This window comes from Aptenodytes forsteri, unplaced genomic scaffold (assembly GCF_000699145.1).
Source record: "Aptenodytes forsteri isolate BGI_AS27 unplaced genomic scaffold, ASM69914v1 Scaffold289, whole genome shotgun sequence".
NCBI lineage: Eukaryota > Metazoa > Chordata > Aves > Sphenisciformes > Spheniscidae > Aptenodytes > Aptenodytes forsteri.
In genome coordinates this window covers 1,681,274-1,697,484 of record NW_008795025.1, presented here as the reverse complement: position 1 = coordinate 1,697,484, position 16,211 = coordinate 1,681,274, and the positions used below count along the sequence as shown (strand labels likewise).

At 37.1% G+C, this 16,211-nt stretch overlaps 2 protein-coding genes across 2 annotated transcripts in view; both read right to left on the bottom strand.

Moving 5' to 3' along the window:
* RABGAP1L (RAB GTPase activating protein 1 like) overlaps positions 1-16,211 on the bottom strand; it is a 239,104-nt gene that overhangs the window by 156,855 nt on the left and 66,038 nt on the right. The window lies entirely within an intron of this gene.
* On the bottom strand, positions 13,106-14,191 carry GPR52 (G protein-coupled receptor 52). Its single transcript, XM_009275855.1, has one exon. It carries the CDS (start codon positions 14,189-14,191, stop codon positions 13,106-13,108), a length of 1,086 nt encoding a protein of 361 aa, XP_009274130.1.

The following is a 16,211-nucleotide window of genomic DNA, read 5'->3' as shown; positions in this document are numbered from 1 at the left end:
GGCACAAAATATTAAATTCATGTTCTAAATCTGTGAATTCATGGAACTCCAAGAACAATGAAATCTAAATATAACACAAAGTATGCTAATATTGCCCTAATTTTCAAAGAAAACAATTAATAAGAAAGCAGGTCAACTCAAACACAGCTAGAGATGCTGTTGCAAAGAACAAGAAAGAACTGAGGAGACTGAACTGAGATAAATCATTTTGTCCAGTTATAACAGCACAAAACATAACCTGAACTTGATTTATATGCGTGAGATTATTTTGTTGTGGACAATAAAGACAGCATGAATAATAAACTGAAGTGTGACCAACAATCTTGTGTTATGCGGAAAGTTCTCACAGGATGAAAAAAGGCTTCTTGTAGCAGTAGTCAAGGAACCATGTTAAATATCTAACAAAAGTTCTACACAACAGTAAACAGTTAAATAATATTTTTTTAAAGGTTACAGTTTCACATAAATAGAAAAATATGTTTTTCACTTAAAAAAAAAAAACAAACACCAAACTAAAACCAAACACACACAGGATTTCAGATTTCAACTCTGATTTTTAATGTTCAAATATTCCACCAGGCAAAACGGACAGTAACAGATGACAGCAACAAAAAAATAAGATTTAATCTTGATTCAATCTTAATCTTTAATCTAGTCATAGAATATCTTAATGCCTTTTATGTTCATATGGTCATATTTCACTTCAAGGAAGGCTAATATGCTGTTAAATTAAGAAAATAAGAGCAATGCAATGCAATTAGGGGGAAGGGGAGGGCTCGACAAAGAAACTGTAACAAAATTTAGCCAAACTCTTTGGAGTTCAGATACAGAAGTTCTACAATAATATCCTAGAATTATACTTTTTAAACTGTCATGTGTTTACCGTAACAATCTATATTTAAAGTTTTTTAATAATGTGAAATAATGTAGCATAATATTCTTACAACTAGCATTTTTTCATACACGGAAAAATAATACTGTTTTTAAATCCTGCCAGTTGATTTGCTTATTCAGAAAATAGACTGAAAACATGAAGTGCGATGTAGCAAACTGGAGCTAAGCATTCTCTCCCTTTTCTCTTTCATGGTCTATGCTTTTTAGTAGTACTTCTTAACAGAGATGAGAAAAGTGATTTTTAGAACTTATGTTAACATATAGTCTTCAGTTCAGCACACACACACAGATGCACACTTGTTTCATGTGAGACTTCTGTCCTCATTAGTAATGCTTCTGATGCATTCCCTTCTACTGTAATGGAGATACTCATGAGTCATGTTGTGTACTTGCCGAAAAATCAGAAGTTTAGGGCTTTCCATATCACTGCTAGACTGAATATAGAAAACTGAGCCAAACTTCCTTAAAATTCCAAGGTTCCCCTGAAGGCAATAGGAATTCTGCTTGCAGCAGGGATGGAGGATTGGACCAAAATATATGTAATTAATAATACAAATGAGCTACCACATTTAAAAGCTGCAAAAATGCTTTTTGATGAAAGCATTGCAGAGATATGCTGACTTCTAGACTGAAATCTGTCTGCATGTATGAATGCAAACATTATTAGCAGGCATGTTTGCAATGCATGTTATCTTCATTTTTCATTATTTTAAATTACCAGTAACAAGAATAATGCTTCCAAGAATAGGGAAAAAAAAAACAAACCTCATGGCATAAACTAAATATCCACCTGAAATTTCAAAATTTTCTGCACAAGCACATTGTTTTTCAAACAATAATTACTTCATAAGGAAGAAAAAAATACCCATGGTCTTGCTGGTTTCTGCAAGTTCACTTAAATTCATCTACAAGAAAATAAACAAGACATACTCAGTCATGAAAATAATTTCAACACTGACATCCTAAGCTACAATTTCGCCTGACATTTTCCCATCTTTTCCACATCCTGAATCCATGAACAAGAGGAAGAGGACTCAAGCTAGCCTGAAGATGCAGTAGTGGATGGAACTGCAACACAGGTAAACAAATTTGAGCATAGAGAATCCACTTCATGATTTAGCCACTTAAAGACAAGGCACAAGCACCTAGCAAAGAAAGGACCAGAATGCAGCTTAAAAATCACATTTTATTCACAGAACTTAACTATTGATACTGGTTTTAAAAGAAAATGAGAAAATGTTATTAGGGACAAACCAGCGTTAACTGATCTAATTGGAAAATGAAAGGGGTAGGATGGAATAGCTTTCCTCTATAAAAAAAAAATGATGAGAATATATGTAATTGTGGAGATACGCTGACAGGCAGAGCAAACTACACGCTGTTTCCAACTCTATAAATATATCAGCCCCAGTTATATGGAGATCTAGTTTGAATTCTGGTTTTACTTCTCAATGGATAACACATTATTTCAGAAAACAGATAATATGCTGCTGATTAGGAGTGGAACAACACAGCAATACTCGATCCTCATCATGGCTCATTTAGACACTCACCTTCACTATGGGACTTTGTTGTTAGCTTCACTGTTAACTTTGGTGACTGCAGAAACACTTGAGAAAATACCAGTTAGTTGTTGGGAACTGCTAACTATATGTCATCAGCCACAATATGCTGTCAAGGAAATTTTCTCAAGGATTTAGTCCCTCCTTGAATACAATATTGCAGCCTTTGCACTGTGACTGGTTTTAAAAGAAAATGAGAAAATGTTATTAGGGACAAACCAGCGTTAACTGATCTAATTGGAAAATGAAAGGGGTAGGATGGAATAGCTTTCCTCTATAAAAAAAAAATGATGAGAATATATGTAATTGTGGAGATACGCTGACAGGCAGAGCAAACTACACGCTGTTTCCAACTCTATAAATATATCAGCCCCAGTTATATGGAGATCTAGTTTGAATTCTGGTTTTACTTCTCAATGGATAACACATTATTTCAGAAAACAGATAATATGCTGCTGATTAGGAGTGGAACAACACAGCAATACTCGATCCTCATCATGGCTCATTTAGACACTCACCTTCACTATGGGACTTTGTTGTTAGCTTCACTGTTAACTGTGGTGACTGCAGAAACACTTGAGAAAATACCAGTTAGTTGTTGGGAACTGCTAACTATATGTCATCAGCCACAATATGCTGTCAAGGAAATTTTCTCAAGGATTTAGTCCCTCCTTGAATACAATATTGCAGCCTTTGCACTGTTAGTGACCTCCGTATCATTTTTCCTGTCAGTATGATACTGACCATTTTCTAATGGCATGATAAAGTAGAGGACTTGTTGGACCTCTGCTGAACCAGCTGCAGCTTGGGAGGGGTATCTGACAGCCATGTGTAGCATAGGCATCCCTACTTTTGCAGCATCACTTTTTATTTTAAAAAATTATTATATTTAGATAGGGTTAAGAAGCCCTTTTTGCTGTGGACTGCCTACAATAATAGCTTGACTCCTAACTACTATAATTATTGGAAAAAAAATTAAAGTTTATCCCCTAATACTTGATATCAGAACTAGCGATATAGTCCCCTTCACAACTGCTTTGTTGATGCTCTTCCAAAAGGTATTTTGCTTCAGTAGCGAGAAAAGATGGGGACAGTTGATCATACAGACACTTCTACTCTCACAGCCACCTTCCACACACACACACAGATGCACAGCCACAGATGTTCATTTTTCACTCACAATTTTATTCAGAAAAAACAGCTGAAGTAAATTGTGCATTCTTTTCCTGACAGACCAAATATGAAAAGAAATATCCGGATTTAGTATATGAAAAGTAATAAAGATGTAACAACACAATAGAGCAGGAAGGTAAGAGCAGACGCTTTAGGTCAGCCCTTAGTTGCTCTAGCATCAATACTGTCTGCAACAGCAACTAGTAACAGACGCCTAAGAACAAGTATAAGAACAGGACAAACATACTGTGACAATTCCCCCATCACAGCCTCACAGCCTCTGGTAATCTGTGGACTGCCAAACCAGAAGCATGATCACAGCATTTAATACACTACTGCTCCTTGAATTTCTCTGAATTTTTACCCCATGTCAGCCTTTGTCATCCAGAGTGTCTTTTGTCAATGTATTCCACAATTCACTACATACAGTTTGTTTTCATACTGCTACCTTAATTTTTTTATGCTGGAAGAGAAACAATGAGTAATTATATCCAGTTCTCCCCCATGACATTCACGACCTTACAGACCTCTCATACTCCCGTGCACCTTAATCCTTTCTTTTCTAGGTTGGAAAATCCTAAAGACTGTCGTTCTCCCTTAGAGGAGTTCCTTTGTCACTCCTCAGAAGTCCTTCCAGCTGTGCTACCATGGACCAGTTACACTCAGTATTCAAGATCCAGGCACACCATAGTGATGGTAGCGATTATTTCCAATAGTTTTCTTTATTATTTTTATAATTACTAATATCTCAATACTTTTTGGTAAGCCATGGCTCATTAAACTACCATTTCCATAAGGCAACTTACAGTAACCCAAAATCCTCTTCCTGACGGGAAACGGATACAATTCATTTTGTTATTGTATGAAAACTAAGAGCTGCTTTTCTTCAGAATCAGTATTTAATCTCTTGAATTTCATCTGCCACTTGAAATCCAAATCTTTCCCAAAATAAATTATCAACAGGTATTCTTCACATACATCACATTTCAAATTTCTTTTTACCAATGTAAAAAATTTTTGTCTTGCTCTAAATTTATTTTTAAACAAAATCAATACCATTATTACAAGAGCACTTTGCTATGATTTTTATTTTTAAAATGCAGGCATTACTAACACAGTGAAAGTCATAAAATAAGATAATCATCGAAGCACATCTGTATCAATGACCAACCATCACAGACATACCTTTCCCCCAAAAAGCTTCTCAAGCCAGGATAAACCAGAAGAAAGGAGCTGCACAGGGATAACATGGACAAAACTTCCAGCTGCATTTAAGCAATAACCCTCATATGCGGCCATCAGAATCAAAGGAAATGCAATAGAGAGATAAAGTATCTCCATAAATCCCATTCAAAATGCTGATTCACCACCAAAACAGAGTTTCTTTAGTTAGCAACGTTTACAAATAAAATCAGTGGCAAATAATATTTCAGCCCAACAGAAGAGGTTGGAGAACTTGTCATCTGTCGATGAAGCTTGTTGCCAAGACACCTGAAATCTAGTAAACAAGGTACAGCAACAGCTTCTTTTAGATACAATGAAATGCAGCCTAAATAGATGTAAGACTAGATGTAGTTCCCTTCAAGGACACGATCTTTCTAATACTCTTACAAAGGTTTTTACATGAGTCAAGTGAAGAACATATCTACAAAACAGCAAAACTGAATTTAAAATTCAAATTTCAAACTGAACTTTAAAAAACCCAAAAGCCAGAGATCAAGTAAAGCACAGCCAGCAAAGGAAAATAATTAATTGGTTGTGAGTTCCCAAAATAAGAGATCACAGAAAATATGGTCTCAAAAGGCCCGAGTTGAAAAATCAAAAATCTTTAAAATAATTTAATTATGATAGCATGCAGTTATGCTTATATTAATTAGATATCTTGCTTTTCTATATGTCATCTTTATAAGCCAACATGAGATATTGCCTGAACAATATTGAGTAGCCAGTATTACAGAGAAAGTAGTTTTGGATAAAGGTGTTTCATTTATAGCCTGTTTGCTGTTTTGGCTTCAGTAATTTTAGTACACGCTTAGGACTTATCCAACTCAAGCCACAACGTGGTCCCCAAAACCCTTGAAATGAAGAAAAAGCTGCCACTGAAACTTTGCCATTATATGACTCTTTACAACCCTTATGTACGTATAGTTGCATTAAAACCTATTATAAAAATTGTACATGTAAAAATCTACATGATTATAATAAAATTCTCTCATGAAGATCCTGTTCACCTATTGAGGGCATAAAGGAAAAACAGACTAATCTGTTCTTGACCTAATAACAATTCATTACTCGTAGTACGCAAATCTTTCTTTTTTTAATTACAACAAATTTCCTTACCATTAAACACCCTAATAAACAGAGGTCTGCAAAAACCTTGCTGAGGCGGTTTAAGGCATTATTGCCTTCAGCTGTCTATGCCACACCTTCTGTGGAGGATTAACTGCATGTAGTAAAAGTATAAGCAGAGGACACGCACATGCTTCAGCCATGCCAGCGTTCTCTGCCATACAGCCCTACTCGCTGCCGAAAATGGGTTTGTGCTAAGCTACCAGACTGACCTGAAACAGCCAAGGGAAGAGGAGGTGAGCTGAGGTGCAGGTATGTTTCATTCTGCTGCGGGAACCATAACAATTCAAACCACCGCGGGTTTAGTCAGTGAACATGAGTCAGAGGTTTAAATGGCACGTCGTACTGAGAGAGACCTACATGAATCTCAGCAGGAAACGGGGGTATACATATTCCAAAGTGACACAAGTGTTTTGTATTTGACAATCCTCATTTAAGTACAGATGTGAACACGGAGATAGAGTAACACAGTGGCATTAAGATGAACTACCGAAATAAGTAAACAAAGGTCACCACTCTCTGTGTTTGGCCCCCCAATGCCACAACCTCCCTGAGCTCATCTGATGTAATAATTTCAGGCAACAGATGAGGAGCAGTCCAGCTGAGGAACGGTCAGCTCTTCTGCCTCAATACACAGATCCTGTATTTGTTTCCCCACAATAAAACAGCTAATGAGAACCTGTACGCTGTAATCACTTAATAAACACCAAAAACCTGTGGGTTTGGCAGATGTCTTTCCTAGGTCAGAACAAATTTGCCTGATCATGGAAAATATCATTTGTCTATTTACAATTATAAATTTACATGTCACAGAAGAACAACTTTTAAATAATACATGAACAAGCATAAATAACACTGGAGAGATCATAAAAGGACTAGAAACCTTGACCAGGTACAGATATTTCACGACTTTCCTGCCTAAAGTGTATGAAATTAAAAGTAGTACATGTTCCACAAGTAACGTACTTTATTCCCTCGTGGGGACACTCTATTATACTTTCCCAATCCACTATCCTATTCTTTATTTAAATATCTCATAAAATGGACTTCTTCCATGATGGAAAGCATTTGTGCTTATTCAAGTAACTTATAGAAGGTAAAAAATAACAAGCACTATCTATTTCAGTTAAAGAAAACAAACAAGAAGCAATGCTATCAAGATGCAGAAATGCCCTCACATGATTAACACCGACATCTCTGAGCTTCCCCTTCTCAAAACCTTCGTGTTTTGTCACTTTTTCTAATAATGCCGGTTGTAAAATTTATATTGCAAGCTTTGAGGCAAGGATGAACATCGCATACGAAAAGTAAAACTCACTTTAAAAAGTTTCATCTTGATCCGAATCACCTTCTCTTTGTTCAAACCGAGTCACACAGTGATTAAACGAAAAGCCTTCAGCATTGCTGTCACATTCTTCTCAAGAGGGTTAAGTTTGGCAGTAGTCAGCATAAGACTCTGATAAAATCCAGAAGATCTCCAGGCATTTTTACTGCCTGAAATTGCTTTCCCTAGCCTCCTGTCAGTGCAGCTGAAAGCACTAAGGTTTCCTTATATTCATCCTACCTTTCACAGTACTTGGACAAAGGAAAAGTCCACAGAAATTATGGATGTAAAAGTGAGGGGATTTTAGTATTTTCTCGAGGCTGTGCTGGGGCACAGAGCCATTAACAGCTTCTTCTCCACTCACATACTGTTCCCTTACACTTACAAGCTCACGGAGCTCAGATCATATTTTCTGGAAGGATTTTCCTAGTATCAGATGGAGAAAGGAGTCATTTTATTTACGATTGACTAGAAAAATCTGTGAGTAGGAAGCTACCCTTAAATATCCTTCTATATTGCTTTCACCCCACTAATCTACAATAATGACAGTCTTCTGTTAACAATTAAAAACGCTCAATGACTGCAGAGATCTAAGTATAAATTTAGTATATACTAAAAAACCCCTAAACATGTCTACGTTAAATAGGAAAAAACCCACAGATTTTACTTGAACTTCATATTTGGTTTAGCAAAAATCATGTAATCTTTGGAAAATGCTATCTTTAAGCAATGTTCCAGGCAATACTGCAAGTGACAGGAAAACACTACCTCAGTGATTGCTTCCATTTCTGGAAAGGCCTAAAAATTAATCAGCATCTAGTTAACAAAGTAATGTTTGGTTTTGCCATTCAAATTACATACATAAAATATTTTAATCAAAAAAACCCAACAAAATAAATCTAATTCAGTTCTTTTATGGATGGAGTGGTGCATCATTCTATTAAACAGCCTGAAGAGAGACAGGGGGTGGGGGGGTGAAGTCAAAGGCTTAAACTTATCTTTTTGGTGACAGTGACAATAAAATTGAAGGATCTGAAAATTAGCTGATCCTGGAGGATGGCTGGGAAGGCCACTGCCACCTTCATCGACATTCTTCCCCCATGGCAATGTCGGCCTTGTGAACCTCTGGCACTGCTCCTTGGCAAAGTCAGCTCCAGGACCACCTTGTTGCTAGGCACGCTGCAAGTGAGTTTGAGATCTGTTGAAGGGATATTCTCACCACGAGGAGTGGCTTGGATTTAGAGATACAGATCTTCAGCATTCAAACACTGACATTAACAAACAAACAAAACAAAACCAAAAAAAGCAATATATTTATTTGCTTGGCTACAACTGTAATATGGAAAGATAAAATAGTTTCATGTTGAGAACCAACTGTGAGATAGTGTAAGATCTGATGCATTTCCCATCAACTTGATATCCTGTTGCAACAACTATCTTTTTTTATAGTTAAACTTAATTTTTCATACGCAAGTTAAAATAGCTAATGAAATAACTAATCATTACATTGATATACCTTTCTCAATAGCCAATTTCTAATGTTGGCTAATAAGTTATTTTACCCAAAAAAGGGCATCTTATGTTTTGCTGAGTGTGAAAACTAAGTGTGCTTATGGATATTCAGTTGTCAAACACTAATGAATTAAAAATAATTGTAAAAACAATATAAATGCTATTTTTAAAAGGTTTTCATAAACTGTATCTATGAAAGGTGGCTCAATAAAGCAAAACACTCCAAACTTTTCAGCAGAGGAAGCATGAAGATTCTGCACAAAAATAAACCTAGCGTGATACCTCATGTTTTACCAAGTACAATTACAAAATGGATTCTTAAGCAGAAATGGGAAAAAAAAAAAATCTTACTATAAGACAATAAGTAAACTTTTAAAAGACAGCATTGTGCTTTTCATTACTACAGTTTTCTTTCCCTTTAAAGAATAGTATTTTAAGGAGAAATTCACTTAGCCATTCCAGAAAATAAGGAAGCACGTAGAATTTGGTGAAGAAAAAAATTACTTTTCTGGTAGCATTTTTGCTGCCATTACACAAATTTTTTTGACTTCTCCTTAGGCTGAAGACATGAGATTCCAAAAATGGTGACACAATTGACCTTGACATAGCCTCTGTTACACTACAAGCTAAGTATTCAAGAGAAATGTAACGGCACAACATAACCTACCTGCACAAAGGAGGGGTTTTTTAATATATATGTGTGTGTGTATATTTCTTTTGCTTACCTATTAGGCGTATCTCTTCACTTTAACCTTTTTATGTGAAATATTTTACATATGTTTTCTTCTCATGGCTACTTCTTTTTGCTTTTTTTTTTTTTTTTTTAAAGGAACCTAAAGTTTTAGCAACTCCTTCCATGTATCTGTATATGCAGAGACTTTATTATTACCTGTATTATCAACAATGATTTTATCATGTCAATTTCTTTGCTCAGTGTCTGGTCACCTATTTACTAGGTATTTCATAAATCAAAGATCTTTAGGCACATGAAAGTGGGATATGTACTCTAGATGCCAGCTTTAAAAGTCTCATTCTTTAATCAGATTTTCATACAAGAACATGAGACTTTATATAATGACAGAATGAAAAAGAAAAGTGACAGATTGGGTGACTGGAATTTCTACTGGACTTTTTTTATCCATTAAAACATCCGGCCATATAAATTTGGAAGAGAATTTAGCACCAGCTGGAATCCTCAGACAGCATTAGTAAAACAATAACAAACCTCCCTCAAATAAAATTTTAAATCATGAGTTTCTAAAATACTTTCAAAAAATGAAACACACTTACTAAATTTAAAAATTTATATGCCTGACCACCAGGTCAAATCCTGTCATCTTGCAAACAGCAAGAAGAAACACAGTATTTAACTCTGCTGAGGATGTTTAATTTGACAGATTCCAGGAGACTCAGATTTACAGAGAACAGGTTGAAGCACGACTTTACAGCAACTGAAATTCAGGGTCCAAATAAGCAAATTAGCATTCTTGCACCAACAATGTTAAGCCAATGTTTAAGAAACAACCCCCTCAAAAAAGGGCGAAGAACCTAGGAACCTACGATTTGTTTGCAGGGTACTGGATTTCTAGTACATTCTCTCCCTCCAAGGACAGCCTGAGGAAAATGGAAATCTTCAGTCCCGCCTGACAACTCCACAAGCTCAACACGATAGTAGAGAGAAAAGTATTGCTAACTCTGCCCTTTAGAGCAAGAAGCCGGTGGGCTGGTGAGTAAACTTTGTGCTGCAGCCTCTGAAGTGAAGCTCCCTTTCTTGACCTACCGTTTGCAGGCAATAAAGCTTCAAGCTGCTGTACATCAGCTCCGTTTGCTGAGGTTATACAAGCAGGGTTCAACTAAGGCACTACCGATACAATTGAGTTAGCTTGTGTATTTCTACGTATTTGTAGTTACAGTACCATGCTAACAATGCATCTACTGCCTCCAGGCTGTATTGCTTGATTTTAATAAAAGGTTAGTTCAACTTCAAGCATTTTCTAGAACTTTCCTTGCATTTCAGGAGGTCCCATAGAAACTTGTTACCAGGAATGCCAACAAAAACCAGAAGCGGTAAGCGGCCAGCTCTGGAGCACAGATATAAAACTACTTTATTGGTATGAAACCAGCCCCGTGAGTTGTGAGAAATGACATATGTCATTGTTCCTTGTCTAAGTCTTGCACACTGAGGACCTACTAAGCAGGAAACAATGACAAAATAACGACAAAACAAAAGGAATCCAAGTCGTGTTTGTAAGAAGAGACAGGATTACACAACCTTATAGAGCAGCAGTCAGTCAACAAGAGCCTTCTGAAATAAACAGCAACTTTTCAAAAGAAGGCAGCAGACACATTCCTGTAGACACGGAGCATTACAAGATACATGCAAAGAATACTACTCATTTTTCCATAGTATCTATCAGGGCTAATTGTCAACAACAGCTCAGCTTAGCTAGAGGAATGTTTCAAGTCATATTTCAATCTGCTTTAAGGATTGTGCGATCCCAGAAACAGGTATATAAGCATTTAAGATGGCAAGTAAGCAGCTTTGAGGTTTGGATTTTAAATCGTTCACTCTTGAGACCTAACCCAAAAGAACTTGCACAGAGCGTGACATCAGGGAACTAAAGCCAAGGCTGGTTTTGATATACATAATACTACTTTATTCCATTGTTTCAACTTTCTTACAGGTTTAAAAAATGTACAGGGGTTCAGAACCACCTCAACAGAACAAAGAATACATAATTAAGGGATATCTAGAGTCAAACCACAAGTGTGCAAGCGTGGTTAGCTTCCATTACAAAAAGTAATAGGCACAATCTTTACATATGCATTTTGGTGAAAGGAGTAATAGTGCAGTGTTAAAAGGCACCAATAATCAATAATTGGGCCTTTTTTAAAAGCCAATAACCATCTAAGAAAATTACATTTGGTTCAAAATAATAATTTAAATATTTTATTGATTGGCTGAACCCCTGGCACTTTATTACACAAACCTACTGTGCGCCCTTGCAAAATAAAAAAATTTTCATCAGATGACCTGAAAACCAGTTCAGTACAAAAGGAAATACTGAAGCTCTCTGACTGCATTTAATACTAAACTGTCTTGTTCTCCTCCTCCAAGAACATCTGTCTAACAAACAGCTATTCAACAACTGCACAGAAGTATTTCTCTTAAAGCAAGTGTAATTTTTTTAATCCTGTAGCATTGACCTATTCCATGTGCTACAAAAACATTAGGCACAGACCACAATTTACGTTTTCTCTAAAAAAATACAGTATGTGCAAGCTAGGTTCACACAGCGGATTGACAGCTACAACAGTAAGCTATTTAGACTTCCCAAAGAAAAGGGTTAGTTGATTTTAATCTTCTAAGCAGTGATGCACACTGCTGTGTGCAATTATCATATTTGCATTAGGATTATCTGTGTAGCCAATAAAGGAAAAGCTTTAGTAAACCCTAAAGGACACTACATCGATACTGTGTGCTAATTTAACAGGATCAAGAGAATGAAAGATTGAAGAAGTCATTGTACATGGGCAGCTGCAGTTACTCAGCCAGCCAGGAAGGGCTATTGCTTTCTGCAGGAAGAATGGTTTGAAACTGTTTACCTCATAGGTGCCCTCAAACTAAACCACTTGGACGCGATGGAATCTGGGGATGCACAGTATGGAAAAAAAAGGGAAATGAGAGGGAGAGCTTCTGTGAAAGTTGTACCAAAATGTGCCATTTTATCCAAAAGCGTCATGCCCAGTGTAGGTTTTATGCATTGAGGATTGTTTGTACAACTGAAAATTGTACAAGATGTGAGCAGAGATAGAACTGATTATTAATCTGCAATATCTACTATAGTCCTCAGGTATATGCTTTACGGATAGCCACTTACTGTGTTGTTGATTGTTTCCTCTTAAATGTATTTAAATTCAGAAGGCTACAGTATATTCTGACACAAAGATTGTAAGACAACTTTTCTACAAGGGGGAAAATATAAGGTAGTAACTAATTTATTTTATGAGGAACGTCCTCTGATGTGGTAGTTATTTCATGCCCTTTGGAAGATTTTTAGTTCTGACTTTCTTCATTGTCTCTGTCAAATTGCTCTCCTCACCATTTCACAAGAGCTGTATTCAAGCTCAATGACCCCACTTACAGCAGCCTTTTCCTTTTCCACAATCACTTTTAAACTCACTCTAACATCATAGCAAGCTATTCAAGTAAACATTTCTCTTCTGGCAAGTTTCCAGATACAGCAAATACTATCAAAACTCCGCGCTTGATTACATGTGCCAGTTTTCTTTAAATGGAGCAGGAATTAGCCCGTTTTCTTGGTTTAGGGTCCCGTACATCCCTGTCTTTTAAACACATACAAGATGAACATATTGTCTCTGACAGTCTCCGCAGTCCCAGCCTGAAAACGCTGTTGGAGAGGCTATATATCACACAGTTGCAGAAACTATTGCTTATAGCAAGCCACGTCGTTAAGAAGGAAAGTGCTGGGTTTTCCAACACCCTAGAGCTCTCCAGCAGAAAGTATATAATATAGGGGAGCCACAGCATGTAGAACACGCTGGTTATCCGAAACAAAACCATGGCATAGCGGCGATCAGGGCTGTGCCCAGTCTCCCCAGCAGCATCCACTTCGTGGCTAGGAAATCGAGCTCTCCGATCATTTATCTCTTTGGTGTGCTGCCGGCAAATTTTAAAGATGTGGAAATACGTGAAACATATGACAAAGGCAGCAGGAGCGTATAGTAAGCACACAATAAAGCCAGTAAAATAGGCATTAGTTAGCCAGGAGGTAGCACACCATTCAAAAATATCTCCATGGTAACCAGGTTTTCCCCAACCAAAAAAGGAAGGCAAGAAGATCAGACAGGAGTATATCCAGATCAAAATTATGCAGATTCTCAAGCGACAAGGTGTGACCAGTTGATTATAGGAGAGAGGCTTTGTTATAGCGAGATAGCGATCCACACTGATGCAAGCAAGACATGCCATAGATACGCTTTTGAGCACAGAGATGATATATCCAAAAACTTGACAAGTCAAGGACTCGTGGACACCTGTCGAGTAGTGGAGCAGTGACAAAGTAGGAACCAAGCAGCTAACTCCAACAAAAAGATCAGCATAGGCCATAGTCTGAATAAAATAGCTGGTGGTATAATGATGCAGAAGTGGAGCACAGTGAAAAACAAATATCACAGTTAAGTTACCCGCAATAATTAAAAATGTTAGCAAGACAATAACAACCGTCTCAAGGATACAGATGTCAACTGCATTGTAGTGACCAAATCCAAGAGGGCAGGAGAGATGCTCAGATATGTTCATAACACTACTGCTCATATTCAGAGTCCTCCATTCAATCCATCGGGACTGGTTCATGTTTTGTGATTAGGGAACACTGCAATCTGAGCCTTAGTGAGCAGATGACCTGCTTAACAGCAGCTAAACTCTGCTTCAGCGTCTCACGATCTGTCTTTGTAGACACTGCCAGTGCTTACATTTGAGAGGATTACAGTCCCATAGCTGTTGATGCCTCCTCAGCATCAGTGCATCACCTCTGGCACACCTTAGCTTTAAGGAAAGAAAGACAGACAAGAAAAAAAAAAAAAAAAAAAGCCAGAAAGAGAAAGGCCACTGATCAGCTCCTCCAGTGCTCTTGACCAATCTTTAGCAAACACAAGGCACTTCTAAAACAAACAGGTACTGTGAAATACGGAAATAAAAACTGGCAAGAGAGATACATTCATTTCCCAGGGAAGGGGGGGGGGAATCTCTGACTGCTTATTTTCCTGAGAAAGTAATTTGCTTTGGAATATAATGGATGAGGGGGAGGAAGGGAAGGAGGAACCTCAGTACAGCTCAGGTTTCCTGGACCAGCAGTTACTGGAGATAATCTTTTTTAACGTCTCAGTTTAAATCACAGACTAACTGGAGAGTACAGGAAAAAGTTCACCATCTAATGCTGTCTTTTCTGGCTCTGTTCAGGAGATGGTACTCCATCTTATCCATGCTATTCATTGGAAAGGTAAGGAAAACATTTTTGTCAAGGTTAATTCCAATAGACTCACCACTGTTTGGGTATGAATAATGAATTTTATTTGGAGGGAGACAGCTGGGGAACAAGGCAGATTTGTCCTCTGACTCCCAAGAAAGAAAACATACATCTCACATACAATAAGGAAGATCGTGTCTATTCATTTAAAAATGAAAATAATTTAAGAATAGAAATTTGGAGACTTATGTCAATATTCACAATTCCTTCAAACAATTATAGTCCATTACAATTATTAATGCCAGAAGCATAATTCAAGGTCCCCACAGACAAAATAAATCCTCTTGAATTTAACTTCAGCAGTGGTAATTTAAAATAATCATCTTTGGAAACTCTGCCATATCTGCTACAGTGGATCAGTACCCAGGAGTTCATAGGTATATCCATGATATTGCTCACCTCTGTAGCTACACCTGAATCATTTCACAAACCCCCATACAACGAGAACAGAAACTTCCATCTGCATTCTGCTGCGAAGCTAATGAAATGCTGATTTGACTAGAAAAGCTGCCATTGTTTACTAATCCATTATTCTGTTTTTCAGCTTCATCTTCTATGTAGTTTTAGGGTTTCTATATTTATTAGATGATCAGCATAATAAGTAGTTGCTTTAAAAAAAATGTTCTTCTAATTGCAGGCCATTACCTTGTTCATTTTATTCGCAATTATGAAGAAAGCAAACATTAAAAGAAAGCATCTTCTGTGTTCAGTTTTAAGTAAATGCTTGATTAGTTCAGGAAACATTAGGCAGGTAATTAATTGTATACAACCTTGCTTTTTGAAAGGCCGCTAAAATGTTAAAACCATCTTTAATCCTAGAGTTCCTGAGACTAGAAGACTGGCAGTGAGAATTAATGAATCCACATAAAATGATCTCCAAGGTCATTCAGACTATTACGCTGGCATTTGCTTTAAGTCTCTTTAAAAGTACCAGAATCTCTCTGATGTTTTTGATAGTCCTTGTTGTGTCTTCAGGAGGAATTTCAGGTACTAGAAAAGAAATATTCTCAATTCTGTTGCAGCAGTTTGAGAGAGAGCATTCTTTTTGGAGTTAATTTCCTGTTGTGCATCGCCACGCTGTACAGAAAGTCCTTCTGATTTTATAACATCCCAGAATATTTCCGGCTATTTGTTCCCCTCGTCTACAAGCAACAGAGCACGTATAAAATTACTACTTTCTCCAAATATCTGTTAAAGCAATATAGCAATCTTTCTCACCTACACGCATCCTTATCAGCCGCTATGGTGAACTGCTTGACAGAGGAGTCCTATTTACAGTGGTGCGGCTAGAGCTTCTGTCGCTATTTCTCTCCTTCCCCCTTGAAATTATTGCTTGCACCTGAGTCC

Excerpts from the sequence above, each read along its gene's own strand:
- GPR52 (XM_009275855.1), bottom strand. The coding sequence starts at position 14,191 with ATGAACCAGTCCCGATGGATTGAATGGAGGACTCTGAATATGAGCAGT.